The 19,454-nt window shown below is 34.0% G+C and overlaps 1 protein-coding gene and 1 pseudogene across 6 annotated transcripts in view; both read right to left on the minus strand.

The window, feature by feature from the left end:
• Positions 1 to 19,454, minus strand: part of LOC149893291 (uncharacterized) — a 72,399-nt gene that overhangs the window by 8,607 nt on the left and 44,338 nt on the right. For 4 of the 6 annotated variants that reach the window (XR_016456255.1, XM_090099868.1, XM_090099863.1 and 1 more), the window contains one exon: positions 1,463 to 1,490. Coding sequence is in view for 3 of the 6 variants with exons in the window: in XM_090099868.1 (XP_089955994.1) it covers positions 1,463 to 1,490 (28 nt within the window). In the remaining 3 variants the exon portion in view is untranslated. Of the gene's footprint in view, positions 1 to 465; positions 1,491 to 19,454 lie in introns of all 6 variants that reach the window. The other 2 variants (XR_016456257.1, XR_016456256.1) reach the window with 2 other exon arrangements.
• Positions 2,210 to 3,688, minus strand: LOC149893292 (uncharacterized; annotated as a pseudogene).

Below are 19,454 nucleotides of genomic sequence, written 5' to 3' on the forward strand. Positions count from 1 at the left end.
ATTGGGTTTGCCTTTGGCTATTGGTAAAAAGAGAGTTTTATTGGAGCATGACATTTGTCCCATTCATTAAGTATGTCTCATTGAATGGGACAAACATAAAAGAATTTAAAATAAACGCATTTTATTCAATCATTTTTCAAATTAGTTTATTAATTGTAAATGTAGTTAAATATATAGATACATACATAAAGACCACACGAAAAATATTTTTAACTTTAAACATTTTAACTCTAATTAAATTTCAATCAAAGTAGAACTTTCTCATTTTAGAATATTATATTTAGTTATTTTTATTTAAGTAAAATATTGCAGTATAAAGTGTATAAATAGTAGAGTCGGTCAGTTGAATTCTTGTTTCTATCACTCTTTGTTACAGGAATTTGAATATCCTTACATCGATGCTTCTATAAGAATCTGAGTTTGTCCCATTCAATAATCGTCCCATTCATTAAGGCTCTCCCCTACTCTCATGTTTTGACTTTTTCTTGACAATAAGAAACATTCGTTTGGACATTTTTAAACAGTAGGATAAACTTGGTCACGAAAGATTTTTGGAGGTACTTCAATAAAAGAAAACAACTACTCTAAGCTTAAAAAAGTGAATTGTATAAAGACCCTGAAACTCTAATATAACTTTTATAACTTTTTTAAAATATATCCTATTATTTTTAGAACCTAAATAGAAATATTGATCATTATTGCTTTTTTTCTCAGAGGCTTTTTATTCGTTTTCAAGAATTGCAATAAGGTTTTTCTTAGCCGAAGATTAATCATATTTTAATGTGTTTTAAATTCAGAATAATTGTAATAATGCTTCTTATTATGGTATTTCCACCTAAAAAGTTTCATCAAGCTGGACAATTAAAGGCCTTTTTTTGGGCAAGTACAAACAAATAAGAAAACTAATGACCAAAGAAGTCCATTCTCACTATTCTCATTAATTTATTAATTAATTGGCCCTTTGATATAACATTCAATGCCTTAAAACTACAAAATGCTTAAACATAACATTGAATGCCTTAAAATTTCGGCCATACTTTGAAAGGACAATTTTAAAAGCTTTACTTTAAAAGCTATGTTTGCTCAAATAAAAAATCCCTTTTTACCTGAAAGCGAAATCCTAAGGCATTGTACAAATAAACTTTGTCTTTAAAAGTCATTGATATGGGTTGAGTAAAAATTTAATGCTTTTATAGTCATATTTTAGTTTACTGTGCTCAAATAACATATGTTTAGGAGCTTACTTTTACTAAGTTAAAGTCAAAACATATATTGAAAAGGTCTTTAGAAATTTTTGAGAAAATAGTGTAAACTTTTTTGATTAGGTTACCATTACCTTGATGTATGAAATTTCAAATTCTTATCAAAAACCCTTTAGTTACAAGATTTAAGCTATTGTCAGATTAAAATCTAATCATTTGCATCAAATGATACTGAGAAGAAGCAAGAATTACCAAGTTACCTGCATTTCGAGTTCCACCATCGCTCATCTAAAATGTAAAAGCATTAAAGTAAACACAATGCTAATAAGTTGTTTTAAATATGGCTATGCAAACGTTTACTAAATATCTTTAAATAATGTAACTTCGTTACTTGAAATAAATTAAACAAACAACTCACTGAACAAATAATGACGATAAAAATATAAGAAAAATAAGCTATGCCAATAATTGCACCTTTATTTTTTAATTAACCTCATTATTAGCTCAGTGGCCCTAAATAAATTTATAATTAATAAAAATGTCTGCAATAACTGTTTATGGATCTTTTAAAAATTTTAAGTAGACATTAGAAAAAAGTTTAAATAAAAAAAAAATCTACTTATCCTAGATTTCAATTTAAGTTCCTTTCGGTAATTAATTTTAAAAAAATGTGTTTAGTCTGGTGAAAAGTTAAAGGAATAATGCGACAGCTTTTTCAAAGTTCGAAAGCTGTTGTCAGTAAGTAATTGCTTCAGTTCTCTGTCAGACTTTTATAAACAATCTTAAACTTCGAATGTGCTATAGCGTCATACATTTCTGCATACTTTAAATGCAGTGGTAGTGCGACTTACAGTTAGCGCATTTGATGGAATGGATGTAAAACATTACTAAAAAAAAGAGTCTTTTTTCATATACAAAATAACTAAAGTAAACTTATTGTTAATAAATAAACAAATAAAGCAAAAACAAATAGAAAGCTAAATTATTTATAATGCCCGGACCTAAATTCAACAATAGCTTTCCTTAAATGCTCTCTCTACGAAGTATTTATGTGTAGTTTAACTTCATGCTGCGATCAACACTTAGGAAATTCTCAATGGCTTGATTCTTCAGTATATTTAGATGCACATCCTAGTCCATAATGAGGTTTAAGTTTACGAAGATATTGTTCTATCGGTCAAAAGTATTGATCTTCTTAAAGAGTCTAAAATAGATATGCACCCTCAAACTTTCTTCAAAAGTTTTCGGCTTTGAGATTAGTTTGCAGAAACTTTTCAAGTCCCAAATCAACCTTTGAGAACATTATCCATTACATTTAACAATAAGGCTAAAAGTAGCTATAATAGTAGGATAAATTTAATCTAGCTTGTTCTTTCTCCTGTTTGCATCCAGTACTCTTCTACTGTAGTCTTCATCGACTTTTGTTTCCATATATCCTTTCCTATGTAACTTCTGGTCTTCATAAAAACTAAGAAATATTTAAATCTATTAAGCCATTTATAAATAAATTAATAATTGTTCTAGTTTTTCTTGGAAGATGACCAAACCATGTAAAGAGTTAAACGTAAATATTTTAAAGGAAATAATATGCTATTACTTACTTTTAATTGGAAAAAAAATCTCACTACTAAAAAAAGTGTTATTTAATGAACTTACTTTATATCTTCCAGCTTGGTATCATCTGTTCTCAATCTATCAGCAAGATTATCTTTTTTAAATTTCTTAGTCGAGATGTCAAAAAGCTGATAGGATTCTGTGAGAAAATCTTTCTCTAACTTTGATTGCTTATCAAGACTGCTGTTCCAGTTTAGAGAAGACAATTTAATCAATTTCTTGTATTTTAAATTAAGTTTAATGATTTTAGTCTTTATATTGTACCCACAAATCACAAATTTCTTGCCAAACCCAGCAATATCCTAAATTTTTTTAATCCTAGATACCAAGCAAGAACTATCAGGATCTGTACAAACACCATTTTCACAAACAAGATCCTTGGATTTCGATTTCAATTTGCAACCAACATTAGTAGAAGTGGGTTTGTATTTAACTTGTGACTCGCGAAGGATAAATTGATTGTATCTAAGAATATCACCATTAGATGGAAGCGTTCTCTGAGGTAACTCCCTCAGTGGGTACTTCAATAGGTAAATATACCTCAACCTTTCTGTATTTTTCCGTTTTATCTTATTCTGTCCTATCATCTTCTTTTTTTCAGCTGTTCTACCCATTTTTATATGAATTTCGAAATAATCAGTTTTTTAACTAAATTTATACTAAATGTTACACTTGCATCAAAAATCTATGAAGTCGTTATTCCCTCTCGTATAATATTTTATCTAAGTTTACCGTTACGGCTTTTATAACCGTTTACACGAGAATTTCTTCGTGCACAAATTAGAATTCCTTCGTGCACAAATAATTCCATTTAGAAATTTTTTCCTTCAAAAAAAATTTCTAAATGGAGTTATTTGTGAACCAATCCATGGGGAATTATACGAACTAATAATATTGTCCAGAGGGAAAAATATCAATCTCTAACAATGTTCATAGGGAATAATCCTATTCTTTAATAATATTCTATGGGAATTATTTGTTTACTAATTATTACATCATATTAAAACATATTGAAATACTAAAGCGCTGTTTTTTAGTAAATACACATAAGTGTACAAAACCGTAAAACTCAGAATTTACATCTATCACTTCTAGTCATTAAAAAATTAAAAAAAAGATTTTGGTGGCTATTTAGAACCTATAGAATGGGGATCAGTTGAGAGCACATTGAAATTTTAAAAAAAGTGTGTTTTTGGGACACCCTAGTGTAGAAGCAGTTAATGACATGATTAACAAATATATATAGGGAAAAGCGGGTTCTAGCGCATTGATACCCTTATATATTGGGGGGGTTCGATGTTTTTTTCCAAGATGGTGGGTGTATAATGAAGTATTAAAAATAATCTTGTTAGGGTTTTTCCAAGATGGCGTCTGTTTTTAATCTTAAGTTTTGTCAGAACCAGCAAGTAAGTAATAAAATAATCTTATCAGGTTTACCAAGATGACTTAGCATAATTGTCGTGCCTCAAGGTTTTCCAAGATGGTGGCTATTTCCGAGAGATTGAGGTGTTATTTCGCAATGATCTTCCTAACCAGGTCTTGTTTTGTAGTGACCAAGAGCCAAGGTGTTGATTTTTTTGTTTGCCTGCCTGCCTATATTCATTCTATCCATTTTCCGGCTCTGAGTTATTTTTTTGTTGGTTGGTTATCTTTAAAAACTTTATTTTCAAAAATTTTATCACAAGGTGTTAATAATGTTTTGAAAGTCAAGCCCTTCATTCAATTTTTTCAAGACGTAAAGACACAAGTGACCACAATAAGAGGTATTACCAAACTGCACTCTTTCACTGTTGTAATAAACGGGACTTTTTAAATAATTCACAAGCTCAACAAGAGGAGGCTGAGCGTATGAATCAAAACTGTATTTTTTATCACCGTCTTTGTACCAGCACACCCAATGAAAACCGCCTGTGCTTGAATTACCCGTGTTGACGATACCGCATTCTTTTTTTCTTGGTTTTTCAGGCAACTCGTCTCTCACAAGAGCGCCTCGAAAGTTTTTTAATTTTAACCATTTCGCAGCTTTTATCAATTGAAAGTTGGTTAAAGCCTCGTTGGGTAAAACAATTCCTTCAACATTGATCATTTTTATAAATTTGTTTAAAAGTTTAAGTTTTATAAAATTTTTTTATAGAATGGAACCTAAAATGGGTATGCTATTGAAGGGTGAACTGGGTCCGAGGAGTAAACCAGAGCCAGCAATAAGAGTGCTTCCAACCATACCGAGCAAAGGGAGTAGAGCACCAATGAAACCTCCTGTTGCTTTATGTCCTTTTCAGTTTTAACAAAGAGTCCTTTTCCAGTTTTAACAAAGAGTCCTTTTCCAGTTTTAACAAAGAGTCCATCGCCTTGAGTATTTCCAGTCCAAGGTTTTAAGAATATATCGGAGCCGAATTTGGTTATTTTTATTCCTTTTCCATCTTTGCTCAAGTAAAATGTTTCAGGTTCATTGATTTTGTTGGTTATAGCTGAGCTTTCAGAATCTTTACTTGAACAAGTAACACCTCGTCCAGCGATTGAATTAACCATAGCTGAACCGGCAGATGAAGCAAGTCCACCCAATAAACCTTTTGCAAGCACTGGAGCTGCACGAGATGCAAGCGTTCCTAATAAAGGTAAAAGAGCACCGATAAATCCTCCTTCTACTTTAGAGTTGTACGCAAGTTGTCTTTTGCTGAATTTAAGCGTAACACCTTTTCCAGCTTCATATGCTTTTTGAATTTGGTTCAATTGGGTGTTAGTAACAGCAAGAACATGTTCACCATCCAAGTCTTGAGGAGTGATTTTAATGCTAGTAGTAGTTTTATCATGCATTGCTTTTTTCATTTTATCGGCTTGTCCTTGTGAGATGTTAATTTTAATGTTTTGATACATTTTTAAAGAGTTAAGAAATTTATTTATTTCACTTCTCGAATATGATATCGTATCGTAATGTCTTCTCCACGAAAATCAACCAAACCTCCATTTTGATCAATGATGCGAGTAACCATTGTTGAAATTTCGAACAGTTTAACAGGAAGATAAATTAAATGCATAGGTCTTTCAATGATTTTGTAGCCAGGATTAACATTTGGTTAAAAGGAGTAAATGCAATTTAATTGGGTTCCATCAATATAGGACGATCCGATAACGTTGTTAACAATTCTGATGGTGTTAATGCTTAAAGTTTTAGCAATATGATCAGACTCGTATTCTGAATTGGAATTTAATTTTCTTTTAGTGAACCCTAAAACTGAAGCGATGCTGTTCTCTACGTTAAAGTCAATCAAATAATTCATGCCAAGTTTAATGGTTGATTTTAAAGTATTAAGATTGATTCCAATTTAAAGGTTGTTTGGAGAGTAATTAATTTTATTTGCAATAATATAACTTCCGCGTTGAGCTGTTTTTATCGTGTTTAAAATAGACTTTTGCAAATACTCGTTAATGTCTTTAATTTCATAGCTTCCATCAGGAATGATAACGGTTTCCCAATTAGCTCCATTATTCATGCTGTATTTGAAAGAATTGGTTTCACTGTTTACATTTGGAATGCTGTTATAAGTCTCAAGTCCGAGAAAAGCCATTTCATAACTTTTCCCTTTTTCAAAGATGATTTTATCTAAAAATTCAGTTGTGATAACACTTGTTTTTCCATCTACATCGATTATAATACCAGGCATTTTTTTAAATAAGATTTATTTTTTAAATTTTTTTATAGAAATAAAAAATCGTCAAACCCGCTTCTGCACTTTCCATTGTCTTTTTTGGAGGAAAGATCAATGACGGCAAATCCGTGGGGTTGAGACCAGCAGTATTTGCAAAACTTTTTAAATTCTTCTTTTTTCATGTCGCTGGAAACGTGATCTTCATAAATGTGATCGACACTATTTAAATTTTGAGTAAAGAGACAAATAAAGTTAGCATTTTCTCGGATGGTTTGTCTGGGGATCTAGAAATAATTTAGAGCGAGGTAAAAGCAGTCGACGTTGGAGTGTCTTCCTAGGATGTAATATTTTTCGCACGTTTTTTGTCTGGTGAGTTGCAAGTCGTCAAAGATCATCAAATCGTTTTTGGTTGGGTCTAAGGAATTAGGTTCAGGCACGTCTTCTTCATTTTCGAAAAATTGACACTCTATGTCAGCTTCTCCTTCCGAATTTTCAGAGATTTTTTCAATCACATCTTCAGGGTTTAAATTTATTTTTTTGATTTCTTCTTGTACTATTTCTTCTTCAAACAATTCGAGAATGAGTTCTTTTGGTAGTTTCTTCTCAAAGGCTTTTTTGAGTATTTGGTATTCAGGTTGGTAAAGGGATTCACCAAAGACCTGCAAGTGGTTATAATCTAACCATCCAGGCTTGAGCAGTAAATTGAGAAGCAGCGTTGTTTTTCCACAACCAGACTTTCCAACGATGATTCCTCAAATGCTTCTCGGTAAAAGCTTGTTGTTGCATCTTTTAGTTTTATTAACGTTCCACGATAAATTAGTAACTTCCATTTTTTATATTAAACTTTTTTATATATATATGTTAAAATGAACTGCGTTAAATGCAAAAGGAAAATTGAAACCATTCACTTGAAAAATGAGATGACAAAAAAACAACAGGCATATGTTGAAAGGAACTTGCGACTCTTGCGGAACGACCAAATGCAAGTTTGTTTCTTCGACAACAAAAGGAGGTGATTTGGTGGATTCGTTGAATAAATTAACGAGTAATATTAAGCTTCCATGGCAAAAAAATCCAGGAGAAATGCACCTTTCAGAAATGAATTTTGCAGGACCTGGCACAAACTTGGACAAAAGGCTCGATTCAAACGACATGCCAAAAGAGGATAGCAAACCTGTGGACAGAGTGGACTTTCCAGCGTACCTTCATGATTTAGCTTATAAATATTTTAAAGATAAGCATAGAAGAAATTTAGCTGATCAAATGATGATTGAACAAATGAATTCGATTCCTAACCCAACTCAAAAAGAGATAAATGAAAGAAGGATTATTACACCCATCCTAAAAGCCAAAGTTAGATTCGGACTGGGTGTGAGTGATTTGAATTGGACGGATCAGCTTGCAGAGGAGCCTCATAAACCGGTCATTCATCATTTTAAAAGAAGAAGGGTGATTGTGAACGACATTGATGAGATATAGGCTGCAGATTTGGTTGACATGCAATCGTTTTCGAAATTCAACAACGGAGTAAAATATTTGCTCATGGTGATCGACGTGTTTTCAAAGTATGGATGGATTGTTCCGTTAAAAAGTAAAACAGGTCTTGAAGTGACTGAATCATTGAAAAAAATCTTTGAAAAAAGAAAATGTGCTAAATTGTGGGTGGATAAAGGAAAAGAATTTTACAACAGGGATGTGAGAGCGCTGGGTGTTAAATTGTATTCCACTGAAAACGAGGAAAAAAGTTGTGTCGTTGAGCGATGGAACAGAATGATGAAAGAGAGAATGTTTAAATATTTTTCAGTCAATAGCACCAATAAATACATTGACGTATTAGATAAGATGGTGAAAAATTACAACTGCACAAGGCACTCTTCCATCAAAATGACTCCAGTGGAAGCCAGCGATGAAAAGAATAAAGGTAGGGTATGGTGGAATCTATATGGAAAGGATCAAACATTAACAGCAAAACCAAAATTTTCTATGGGTGATCAAGTGAGGATCGTAAAAAAGAAGTCTCATTTTGAAAAGGGGTATACGTCGAGATGGACTGAAGAGGTTACCGTGTCAAATGTTTAGTATACGAATCCTCCTACGTATAAAATCGCTGATGCTAACGGTGAAGAAATTCAAGGCACTTATTACGAGCAAAAGATGCAAAAGACGCATCAGAGCATATTCAGAATAGAAAAAATCGTTCGCAAAACCAAGAGCTGATCATTGGTTAAATGGTTAGGTTATCCAGACTCGTTTAATTCGTGGGTAGATAATAATGAATTTGTTAGTCTGTAAAAATGATCTAAAAATTATTTGGAAATATTTTAAAAATGCATGCTCCTCACAAGTTTTTTAGAAATGTTGCCTCAGCAGAAGTTCACAATTTGGAATTGCAATTAAGATTTTTAGAAGAGAGGATAAGAGAGTTGGAGGAAAAAAAAACAAATAAAATTATTGTATCGACAAAATCGCTGGATCATCCACCCTATTACTACACGAACGGTCAGTATGAGATTTTTGCTCAGAAAGACATTAAATTTGTTGCTCTCTCCCATACAACGATAGCTTTATCCATTGGACTAAATTTAGATAAAGGTGTTGCAGTGGTGACGTTAATGAATAAAATCACTGAGCAATTGAATAATAGAAAAAATGAAACTATTATTTCAGAGTCTGTAGATAACATTATTATGGATGTGAATAGCAACAGCAAAGAGGACGTTATTGTTAAAAAAGGAGAAAAGCTTTGCAAGATTACTTAAATTGATTTTAAATATTTTTTCTTAATAAAAAATGGAAATATTGAATGAAAAACTTTATCCAGTTCTTCCAACGGCTCCTGCAGATGAAGGAGGACATGTTTATCGTCTTCAGAAGATCGGTGAGATTCAGAAAGAAATAGAAAGTGAAAAAGCAAAGAGAGTTCATCTCAGCAAAAAGTACCATCGCGTTTTCAGGATCATTTCGAATGTGGACAATACGATGCAAGGCTTATGCATAGCTTTGGGTGCAACTGGAATTGGGCTTTGTCAACCATTATTGCTAGTCCAGTAGCGATTGCATGTGAAGGTGCGGCTATTGGAATGGGTTTTTTATCGATTGTCGGAGGTCAAGTGAACAAAAAGATGGCATTGAAAGCGGAAAAGCACGAAAAGATAAAAGTGTTAGCCGAGTCAAAATTGAACACGATCAGCGAGCACATTTCCAAAGCGTTGATGGATGGAAGAATAAGCAATTCAGAGTTTCAGTTGATTTTAGAGGAGCTTTAAAAATTTAAAACCATGATGGAAGAAATACGATCCAAAACCAAAATAGGTAGTGATGAAGTGACTAAAGAAAACTTGATCCGAAAAGGTCGAGAAGACGCGATTCAAAAGTTTAACAATTTGTTTAAAAAGGGATAACATTAATATAAAAACTGATTTATGATTTTTTTCTACGTATTTTAAAAAGATGTTTTTCTTTAAAATACAAGATCCGAATAAAAGAGATGAAATTGTGAAAGAAATTAATGACAGAAGAAAGAGGATTTATCAGAACAGCATCAACGAAAACATTTTAGAGTCAAATTTTCAAGCTGATTTGAGCAAGCTGTTTAAGCCGCTTATCGAAAGCAACGAAAAGATGCTCAACGAAAAGATTATCAAAAGCAATAAAAATTTGTATCAAAAATGCCTTTTGAAGTGATTAAAGTTGGTGATAAAATGTTTATTGGTAAAATGGAGGTTGAAATGGATGGAGATGACATTATTGTAGGTGGAGAAAAGTATGAAGGAACAAAAGGTCTTTGGGATCTGATGACTAAATTTGAAATACCGAGCGAGTATACGGATGAAGATTTGAAAAATTATGAAAAAATTTTAATGGAAAGTGATGCTATAAGATCAGATACGCAACCGCATAAACCGAAAGCTTTAAGAAGACTAAAGTATCAGCAACTTATTGCTCCTATTTGGGAAAAAATGATGCGTATTGAAAAAGGGAAAAAAGGTCGTGGAGTGATCATTCTTCCAAGCGATCCTAATGCGTTGGTGGAAAAGCTTGAATTGAGCGTGGCTGCTTGGCATGCTGGATATACAGGGTCAAGAAATGAGGCTGTTGCTATTTGTGATGAGCTGTTGAGACAAGGGGAGATTAATAAAGAGGAATACAAATCGTTAATGAAGACGATTGATAAAATTATTTAATTTTCATGCATCAAGGGATTTAAAAAGAATCTGTTTTATTTAAAAAGAAAATACTTATTTGTAATAATCGAAGATATGTGAAAAAGAACGTTGTCGGAGGAGGTGGTATTTTAGACACGATTAAAAATTTCATCAAAAGAGCGGTTTCTTCAAGCATGTCAAAAGCAGCAGTGAATTTGCTTAAAAACGCTGCAAAAAGCGAAATTGGACGAGAAGCGATTACAGCTGCAAAATCTGTTGATACAGAGTTAGCCCTTTCTGCCATTTCTGCTGCTAAAGACGTAGCTATTGATAAAGGTAAAAAGACCATTGAGAAATTAAAGACTGATTCATCCATTCAAACTAGGAAAATGTCTAAACAGAATGCGATTCGAATCCAAGACCTGGTGAAGATGGGAAGAGGTATGAAGATAGCTTGAAGGTCCTACTGTCTTGTGATGACGCAAGAGACATTGAAATGAATTTTAAAAAAATTTCTTTTCTATAAAAATGATAACTACTGATCGATTAAGAGTGACTGATAAACCAGAGTATGACATTGGTATTGAAAAAGTGGATTTTTTTGAACATCTTCCAACCAATCTTGATTTAAATTCTTCAGGAACGATTACGTTTGAGATTGACTATCAATCGATTCACACAGTGCCCTCAGAGGCTTTCATTCTCATTGAAGGAGTGTTGAAAAAGAGCGATGGAACCGTTTACGAAGAAAAAGACAACATTGCACTGGTGAACAATGCTTTGATGCATTTGTTTAACGACGTGACTTATGGCTTGTCGGGAGAGCAAGTGGAAAGAGTCATATACCCAGGTCGAGCCAGCACCATTCTTGGAGTGTTATCCTTACGGGTTTCAGTTTACAGATGGATTAAAACAGATGTGGTATAAGGATAGCTCAAATCTTGTTGGAAATACAGGATTCAACGTTAGACGAGACCATTTGTTTGCAGACACTACATCTGTTGGAGCTTTTTCGTTTAAAATTCCGTTGAAGCATATATTTGGATACTGCGATACCTATGACAAAGTTGTTAATGGGTTCAGACACACCATCACCTTTACAAAGAAAGAAAGCGATGATGCGATATATAGAGCGGAGAGCGTTAGTGCAGAAATGATTGACCTTAAAAAATTCAGGCTTTACATGCCTTGCGCTGAATTGGATTTTTCGAGAAAGGCTGATTTCATGAAAATAATGGCTCAAAAGATTCCCATTCAAGTGGATTATAAATCAATCAAATGCGAAAGGCAGCTTATTCCATCTGACCAAACAGAATTTACCTGGTCGCTTGGAAGAATCACGGATAAAAGCGTTCCAAGATTTATCGTGTTTGGACTTCAAACCAACAGAAATTCCAGTCAAACAGTTAATCCGTCACTCTTTGACCATTGCGATATTAGCAATTATTACGCGACTGTGAATGGAATAAAGTATCCAAATTTTAATTACGACTTGAATTTTGGAGAAAAGAGAGTGACTATGGCTTATGCAGATGCGATTTCTTTTGATGAAAAATATTACGGCACAAACGAACTTGTTTGCCAATCTGGGTTGTCCTTGCTTGAGCATATAAAATTGTATCCCTTGTTCGTTATCGATATCTGCAATCAAAAGGAAAGAGTGGCTTCTAAAACACCTGAATTAGTGCTCAACCTTAAATTTCGAATTTCAACTCTTGCAAACACCGTTATTTTTGCAGTGGTTATTTCTGATAAATTGCTTAATTTTGTTTCAGATGGAACTGCTATGACTGCTGTTTATTGAATTTGAGTTTAAAAAGATGGATCCTGCAACGTTGTTTAATCTTTCGGGAAATTTAAAGAAAAGTTGAGATATACAACATCATACAAATTGAGATATACAATAAAATGAGATATACAACATCGTATTTGAAAAATTTACTGAATGAAAACGGTGTCACCAAAACGGCCGACGATTTATTAACGTTAATGAAGCTTGCGGTTGAAAATAATTTGATCAGTAAAGACAAGATTTTAGAAAGAGCGAAAGAAAAGAAAATACGTGAACCAAAAGAAAAGAAACCTACCGATCCTAAATGGGAATGGCTTCGTTTTGTCAAGAAAAAGCCTATCATTGTGAGAATGACTAACATTAAAACGGGTGAGGTGACTGAATATTTCTTTACAAAGCGATGGTAGGGACTGGTCTTGGATGGAGATATTTAGAGCGTCGAGATGGAAAGGTGGACAATGAAATCAAGATTGAATTTTTAAATTCTGAAAAGCTTGAAAAACGTAAAATGCTTCAAAATTGATTTTTTAACTTTTGCCATGTTAAAAAATTGAATTGGCTTAAAAAAAATCTTGGTGTAATTAAAAAGATGGAAAACATACAAAAGCATGATCTTTTTAATGCTCTTAATGGTATCTTTGTGTCAACTTCTGATACGACTAAATCGAAAAGTTTGGATAAATTTTTAAAAAACGTTAGAAATTCCAAAGGAACATCGAATGATTTTCAAGGAAATGGCTGAAGTAGAACCTTTTGAAGAAGTGATAATGCATATAAAAGAAGATATTAACCTTCGTAATAAAATCTTTATCGGAACCAATTGCAGATTAAATGCTAGCGGATATAATAATTGTCGCAAAATCACTGAACATATTAGAGAGATTAAGAATATATATTCACGTCTTTATAAATAATTTTTTAAAACATAAAAATTTGCTGAAAATAAAAAAATTGAATTTGAGCTAAATAAAAATTTTGGCATTTTAAAGATGAGTAGATTCGGAAGATATTTTACCACCTCCTCTGGTGAACAACTTTGGGAAAGTCGCGCAGGATTTGATTTACCCTATGAATTAGACTCCTTTGGAAAAAGGGTTTTGATTCGTAAGGATGAATTTGGAAATAGGTATGTCGTTCGTGTTAACGAATGGGGTCATCAGTATGTGGAAATGCTCGATGGCTTCGTTAGGAGAAAAATGAATTTGGAAGAGCTTGGTAATTAATTTTACTTTGACGAAACTGGAAAAAAGTATCTCATCATTCACAACACCGACGAAGATTATGAAGATTACGAAGACGATGAAACTGAATATTATGCTGACGGGAGTGCTGATTTTTTAATTAACGATTATTTCATGGATGAATTTGGTGATCGTTATTTTTTAAAAGATGATAAAAGGGTCGTCATTCATAAAAGCTCAAGGGGTGAAGAACTTATCACCGTTATATACAGATCAGGCGATCAGGATTATGTGATGGTGTGTGATCTACAATATCCAATCCTCGATCCAGAAGATGACATTGATTATTATAGCGATGACGATGGCACAGAAGCATATTCTGAATACGATGAAGAAATGGGAAGATTGATAGAAAGGTTTCTAGATGATCCTGGAGACGATGATTCGTCAGATGATTCGCCAGACGATAACATCGCAGAAAACAATATCATTGTAAAAGAATGGGAAGAACTTCAAAAATTCGCTTCATCTGGTTGGATGGGAAGATTTTGCGCTCCTGCTGCCTAATTTTTAAGATCATTTTTAATTCTTTTTTGAAGAATTGAAAAATATTGAATTTGAGGTAAATAAATTTTCTTGGCATAAAAAAGATGGATCAGCATGAAATTGAAGAAAGAGGGTCGCATGAAAAAGCGATAAAAAAGCATGAAAAAGAGATAAAAAAAAGCGTGAAAAAGCGATAAAAAAAAACAAGAAAAAGAGATAAGAAAGCATAAAAAAGAGATAAGAAATCATAAAGAATTGAGAGAGCCGTATGAAAAAGTGATAAGAAAGCATGAAAAAGTTAGAAGAAGGCATGAAGAAGTGAAAAAATATTTTGAAGAAACGAGAAGAATGTTTGAAAAAGATTTTGAGGATGATTCGTCAGACGATGAGGAGGACTCGCTGTAGAGAGCGCTCCTGCTGCTTAACAAGATTTAAAAAATTGAGTTGACTTTAAAAATTTTCTTTCCTTAATAAAAAGATGGAAAGGAAGTATGTGATTGAATTTGATACCATAGGTTGTGCACATGTGTTTTATGAAGACAAAGAAATTCATGCGGTTGGATGTGAATTTACTGCACGTGATGACTGGGGAAGGAATTACACGATTAAATATGATGCCTTTGGTCGTGCGCATGTATACGATTCAATAAGCGAAATTTTTGCCAATTATCTTGTGGTTTAATTTTAAAGATTCATTAAATCCATGGTTATCATCGTATTGATTTTTTAATTCTTTTCACGGGAGAATTGAAAAAACGGTTCTAAGAAGCGACAGTGTGCCAAGATTGAAAAAAATTGAATTGACTTAAAGAAAATCACGGCAGAAATAAAATGAGTCTCCAATCTTCAGAAAAATTTATCGCCAAAGAGCGAAAAGTTAAAAGCACCGAAAATTTCTTCCCCTAATAAAAATGGAAGATAAAGCATTGAAAGATAAAAAAGTCTCAATGGCATCATTACGAAGAGATGCTAAAGAAAGGGCTATCAAAGGCTATACCAGAATGACCAGGGAACAGCTCGTTGAAGCTATAAGAACAACAAAACCTGTCATTGGTTCTCATAATACAGCTCGTTCGAAACCCATTGTTCAAAAGTCTGCCAAAGAGCCCCTTATAAAAATGGAAGATAAAACTGTTAAAGATCGAAAAGATCGAAAGGATGACTATGCCAAAATGACTGTGAAAGAGCTGAAAATAATGGCTGAAGACCGCGCTATCAAAGGTATCTATAAAATGAAAAAAGCCGATCTTATTGATGCCATAAAAAATACAAAACCCATCATCGGATATGGACCTCGTAGACGTACGACTGAGGCAAGACCGCTTCCTCGTTCGATTGCTCAAAGTCCACAAAAACCTCCTATTGCTCCGAAACCTACAACAATTCCACCGAGACCTATCATGCAGAAACCTCCTATTGCTCCTAAACCAGCCCATTTGCAAAATCCTGTTCCAACACCTGTTTCAACACCAAGAGCTGGCTGGTTTTCAAGAATTGCAACGGCTGTTTCCAACGGTTTTAACCAACTAAATGCTCTCGTTGATCCATACGTTCCAACCACGGTGAAAAATGCAGTGAGCAGCGTTAAAAATGGAGTGGAAAAAACGACCAAGTCTCTCAAAGACGTTGCATTTGGTACACCTGTTACAACTTCGATACGGGATCCTGCTCAAAGTCCGGTTCCCGCTTCAAGACATACAGGTAGTGAAAGACCTTTTAAAATAAAGTTTAATATTATTGAACGTGCAGCAGAGGGCTCTTTTAGGCAATTTTCTTACGAGCCTTCTTCTCGATACCAAGACATTGTTCCTTTTTTAAACTTAGTAAGAGAGTCTGCTATTCAAACCATGGAAGGAGAAAGAAACACAAAGGTAAGAATTATTTTAGCATGCGAAATGATTCGCGTAAGCATCTTGACTGGTGAAGAGACTACTCAGATGGCTAGTTTCTCATCCAACTCTGAACTTATATTAGAAGGTACGGATTTAAGAACGTTAATGGGTGAAATGGAAGAAAAAATCTTGGAAAGTAGTGTTAATTACAACAAGATGGGATCTAACTGCGTCTTGTCTAAGATTTTAAAAATGGATATCAACTTTATTGATTATGAGCCTTTCAGAGGTTCTTCCTACATGGAGCTATCTCCTGAACTAAAAAGTAAAAAGGCGATCATCAACATGGAAAACGATGATAATGAATGTTTTAAATAGTGCGTCACCAGAGCGCTGAATCTGAAAAATTGAGACAGCAAAAGAATTGATGAAGAATTGGTTTTAAAATCGGAAGTGCTCAATTGGGACGGGATTGAAGCTCCTGTAAAGGTTACTCAAATCGTTAAGTTTGAAAAAAATAATCCAGATATTAGCGTGAACGTCTTTCACTATGATAAGAAAAAACCTCAACCTTTGCAAATATCTGAATTTATGGATCGAAAGCACTGTGTTGATTTGTTGTATATTTCAAACGAAGACAACAGCCATTATTGTCTCATTAAATATTTCAGTCGGTTTGCCGGTTCATCAGCAACAAAAGGAAAACGAAAACAATATTTTTGCAGAAATTGTATGCAGGGTTATGACCAAGAAGAAAAGCTCCAAATTCATCGAGAATACTGTTATGATAACGCTCCAATGAGAAAGGAACTTCCTAAAGAAGGAACAACCGTTCAGTTTAAAAACTACAACAATTCCATGAGAGTTCCGTTTGTGGTAACTGCTGACTTTGAAAGTTTCATCAAACCTATCGATGACAACACTGAATATAATAATAAAGAGTCGTACACCAAAAAATACCAAAAACATGTTCCAAGCTCCTTCTGCTATCATATTAAATGCTTTGATGAAACTATTTATAAAGAAAAACCTGCCATGTACACAGCAGAAAGCGATGAGGACGACGTGGCTCAAAAGTTTGTCACCATGCTTAAAGCAGACCTTAGAAAAATTTGGAGCGACAGCGATTTACGACAAAAACACTGGGAAAAAAAGAAAAAAGTGACTGATGAGGATGAAAAGAAATTTAAAGATGCAACCGAATGCCACATTTGCAAAAAAGATCTTAACGGTGATAAAGTGTGGGACCACTGTCATTTGACTGGAAAGTACCGAGGTGCTGCCCACGATGCTTGCAATAAAAAATATCGAATTCCAAAATTCATACCCATCTTTTTACACAATTTGTCTGGTTATTATAGCCATTTGTTCATCAAGAAATTAGGTGAAAACCTCAATTGTATACCCAACAATGATGAGAAATACATCAGCTTCTCAAAAAGCATTAAAGTGAGAGAATATATTAAAAATGGTAAACTGAAGGAAGTGTGGAAAGAAATAAGGTTCCTTGATAGCGCTAGGTTCACGCCTAATTCTTTAGAAAAACTAGCTAAAAATCTAAACGATGATCAGTGTAAAAACGTGGCTGAATATTATCCCGAAAAGAAACAGTTTGACCTAGTAAGAAAAAAAGGTGTTTTCCCTTACGAATGGGTGGACTCTATTGAAAAATTTTCCGAAACTCAATTACCTCCTATCAAAGCCTTTTACTCCAAACTCAATGACGAGTCAATCAGCGCTGAAGACTATGCACATGCGCAGAACGTTTGGAACGAATTTGGATGCAAAACCTTTAAAGATTACCAAGAAATATATAACGTGTCTGATGTCCTAATTCTAGAAGATGTCATTGAAAATTTCAGAGACGTTTGCATAGAATATTACGGTCTTGATCCTGCTTGGTATTACACCTGTCCTGGACTCGGTATGGATGCATGTTATAAAATGACTAAAGCTGAAATAGAACTTTTAAGCGATCCTGACATGCTCAACATGGTTCAAAGAGGAATACGCGGTGGAATTAGCATGATCTCGAACCGACACGGGACTGCTAACAACAAATACATGGACAACTATGATCCTTCGCAACCATCAAAATTTATCCAATATTTAGACGCCAACAATTTATACGGATGGGCCATGAGCAAACCTCTTCCCGTTGGAGGATTCAGATGGATGACTGAAGAAGAGCTTAAAAATTGGAAATCCATGCCGTGCATTCTCGAAATCGATTTAGATTACCCCGATCACCTTCACGATTTACACAACGACTACCCTTTAGCCCCTGAAAGATTAAAAATTGGGAAAGTGAATAAGCTGGTCCCCAATTTAAAAAATAAAGAGAAATATGTCATTCACCATGAAAACTTAGAACTCTATGAACGATTGGGTTTGATCATCACCAAAATTCATCGAGGTTTCACCTTTAGAGAAGAACCTTGGATGAAATCATACATCGATTTCAACACCGAAAAGAGAGCAAAAGCTCCTAACGAATCTGAAAAAGAATTTTTCAAACTCATGAACAACGCCGTCTTTGGAAAAACCATGGAAAAGAAGCCTTAAAATTATCTAAAAGCCCTCGTTATGAACGGAACACCATTTTTGATGAAAACTTAGCTGCAATTCACATGAAGAAAACAATGATCTTTTACGATAAACCTGTTTTTTTAGGAATATGCATCCTCGACATTAGCAAAATTTTAATGTTTGAACACCACTATGACTACATCAAGCCTAAATACGGTGATCGCGCAAAATTACTCATGACCGATACCGGCTCGCTCTTTTACGAAATCCAAACGGAAGATTTTTACAAAGACATTGCTAACGGTCTTAAAAACATGTTTGACACAAGCAACTTTCCAAAAGACCATCCTGCTATTGAAAACGCTGGCTTCGAAGTAGGCTTAAATAATAAGATCATCGGTATGTTCAAAGACGAGGCCGGTGGAAAAATAATTAAAGACTTTGTTGGACTTCGACCTAAGCTCTACTCTTACAACATCCCCAAAGTAAAAGAAGAGAAAAGATGCAAAGGGGTTAAAAAGAACGTGGTTAAAATTAAGCTCAATCATCAACATTTCTACGACTGCTTAATGAATGAAGAAGAAAAACTCACCTCTATGAATGTCTTCCGATCCCATCTTCACGATGTCATCTTTTGCGCTGAGAGCGACTTTGTTAATTTCATCTCACCGAAGAAATTAACAAAGTCGCTCTCAGCGCAAAAGATGACAAAAGGTTTATCTTAGATGATAAAATCAACACCTTGGCTCTTGGTCACTACAAAACAAGACCTGGTTAGGAAGATCATTGCGAGATAACACCTCAATCTCTCGGAATTAGCCACCATCTTGGAAAACCTTGAGGCACGAAAATTATGCTAAGTCATCTTGGTAAACCTGATAAGATTATTTTATTACTTACTTGCTGGTTCTGACAAAACTTAAGATTAAAAACAGACGCCATCTTGGAAAAACCCTAACAAGATTA

The sequence above is a fragment of the Hydra viridissima genome, unplaced genomic scaffold (genome assembly GCF_058129835.1).
Source record: "Hydra viridissima isolate aposymbiotic clone 2 unplaced genomic scaffold, HvirCarnegie_v1 scaffold_1, whole genome shotgun sequence".
NCBI lineage: Eukaryota > Metazoa > Cnidaria > Hydrozoa > Anthoathecata > Hydridae > Hydra > Hydra viridissima.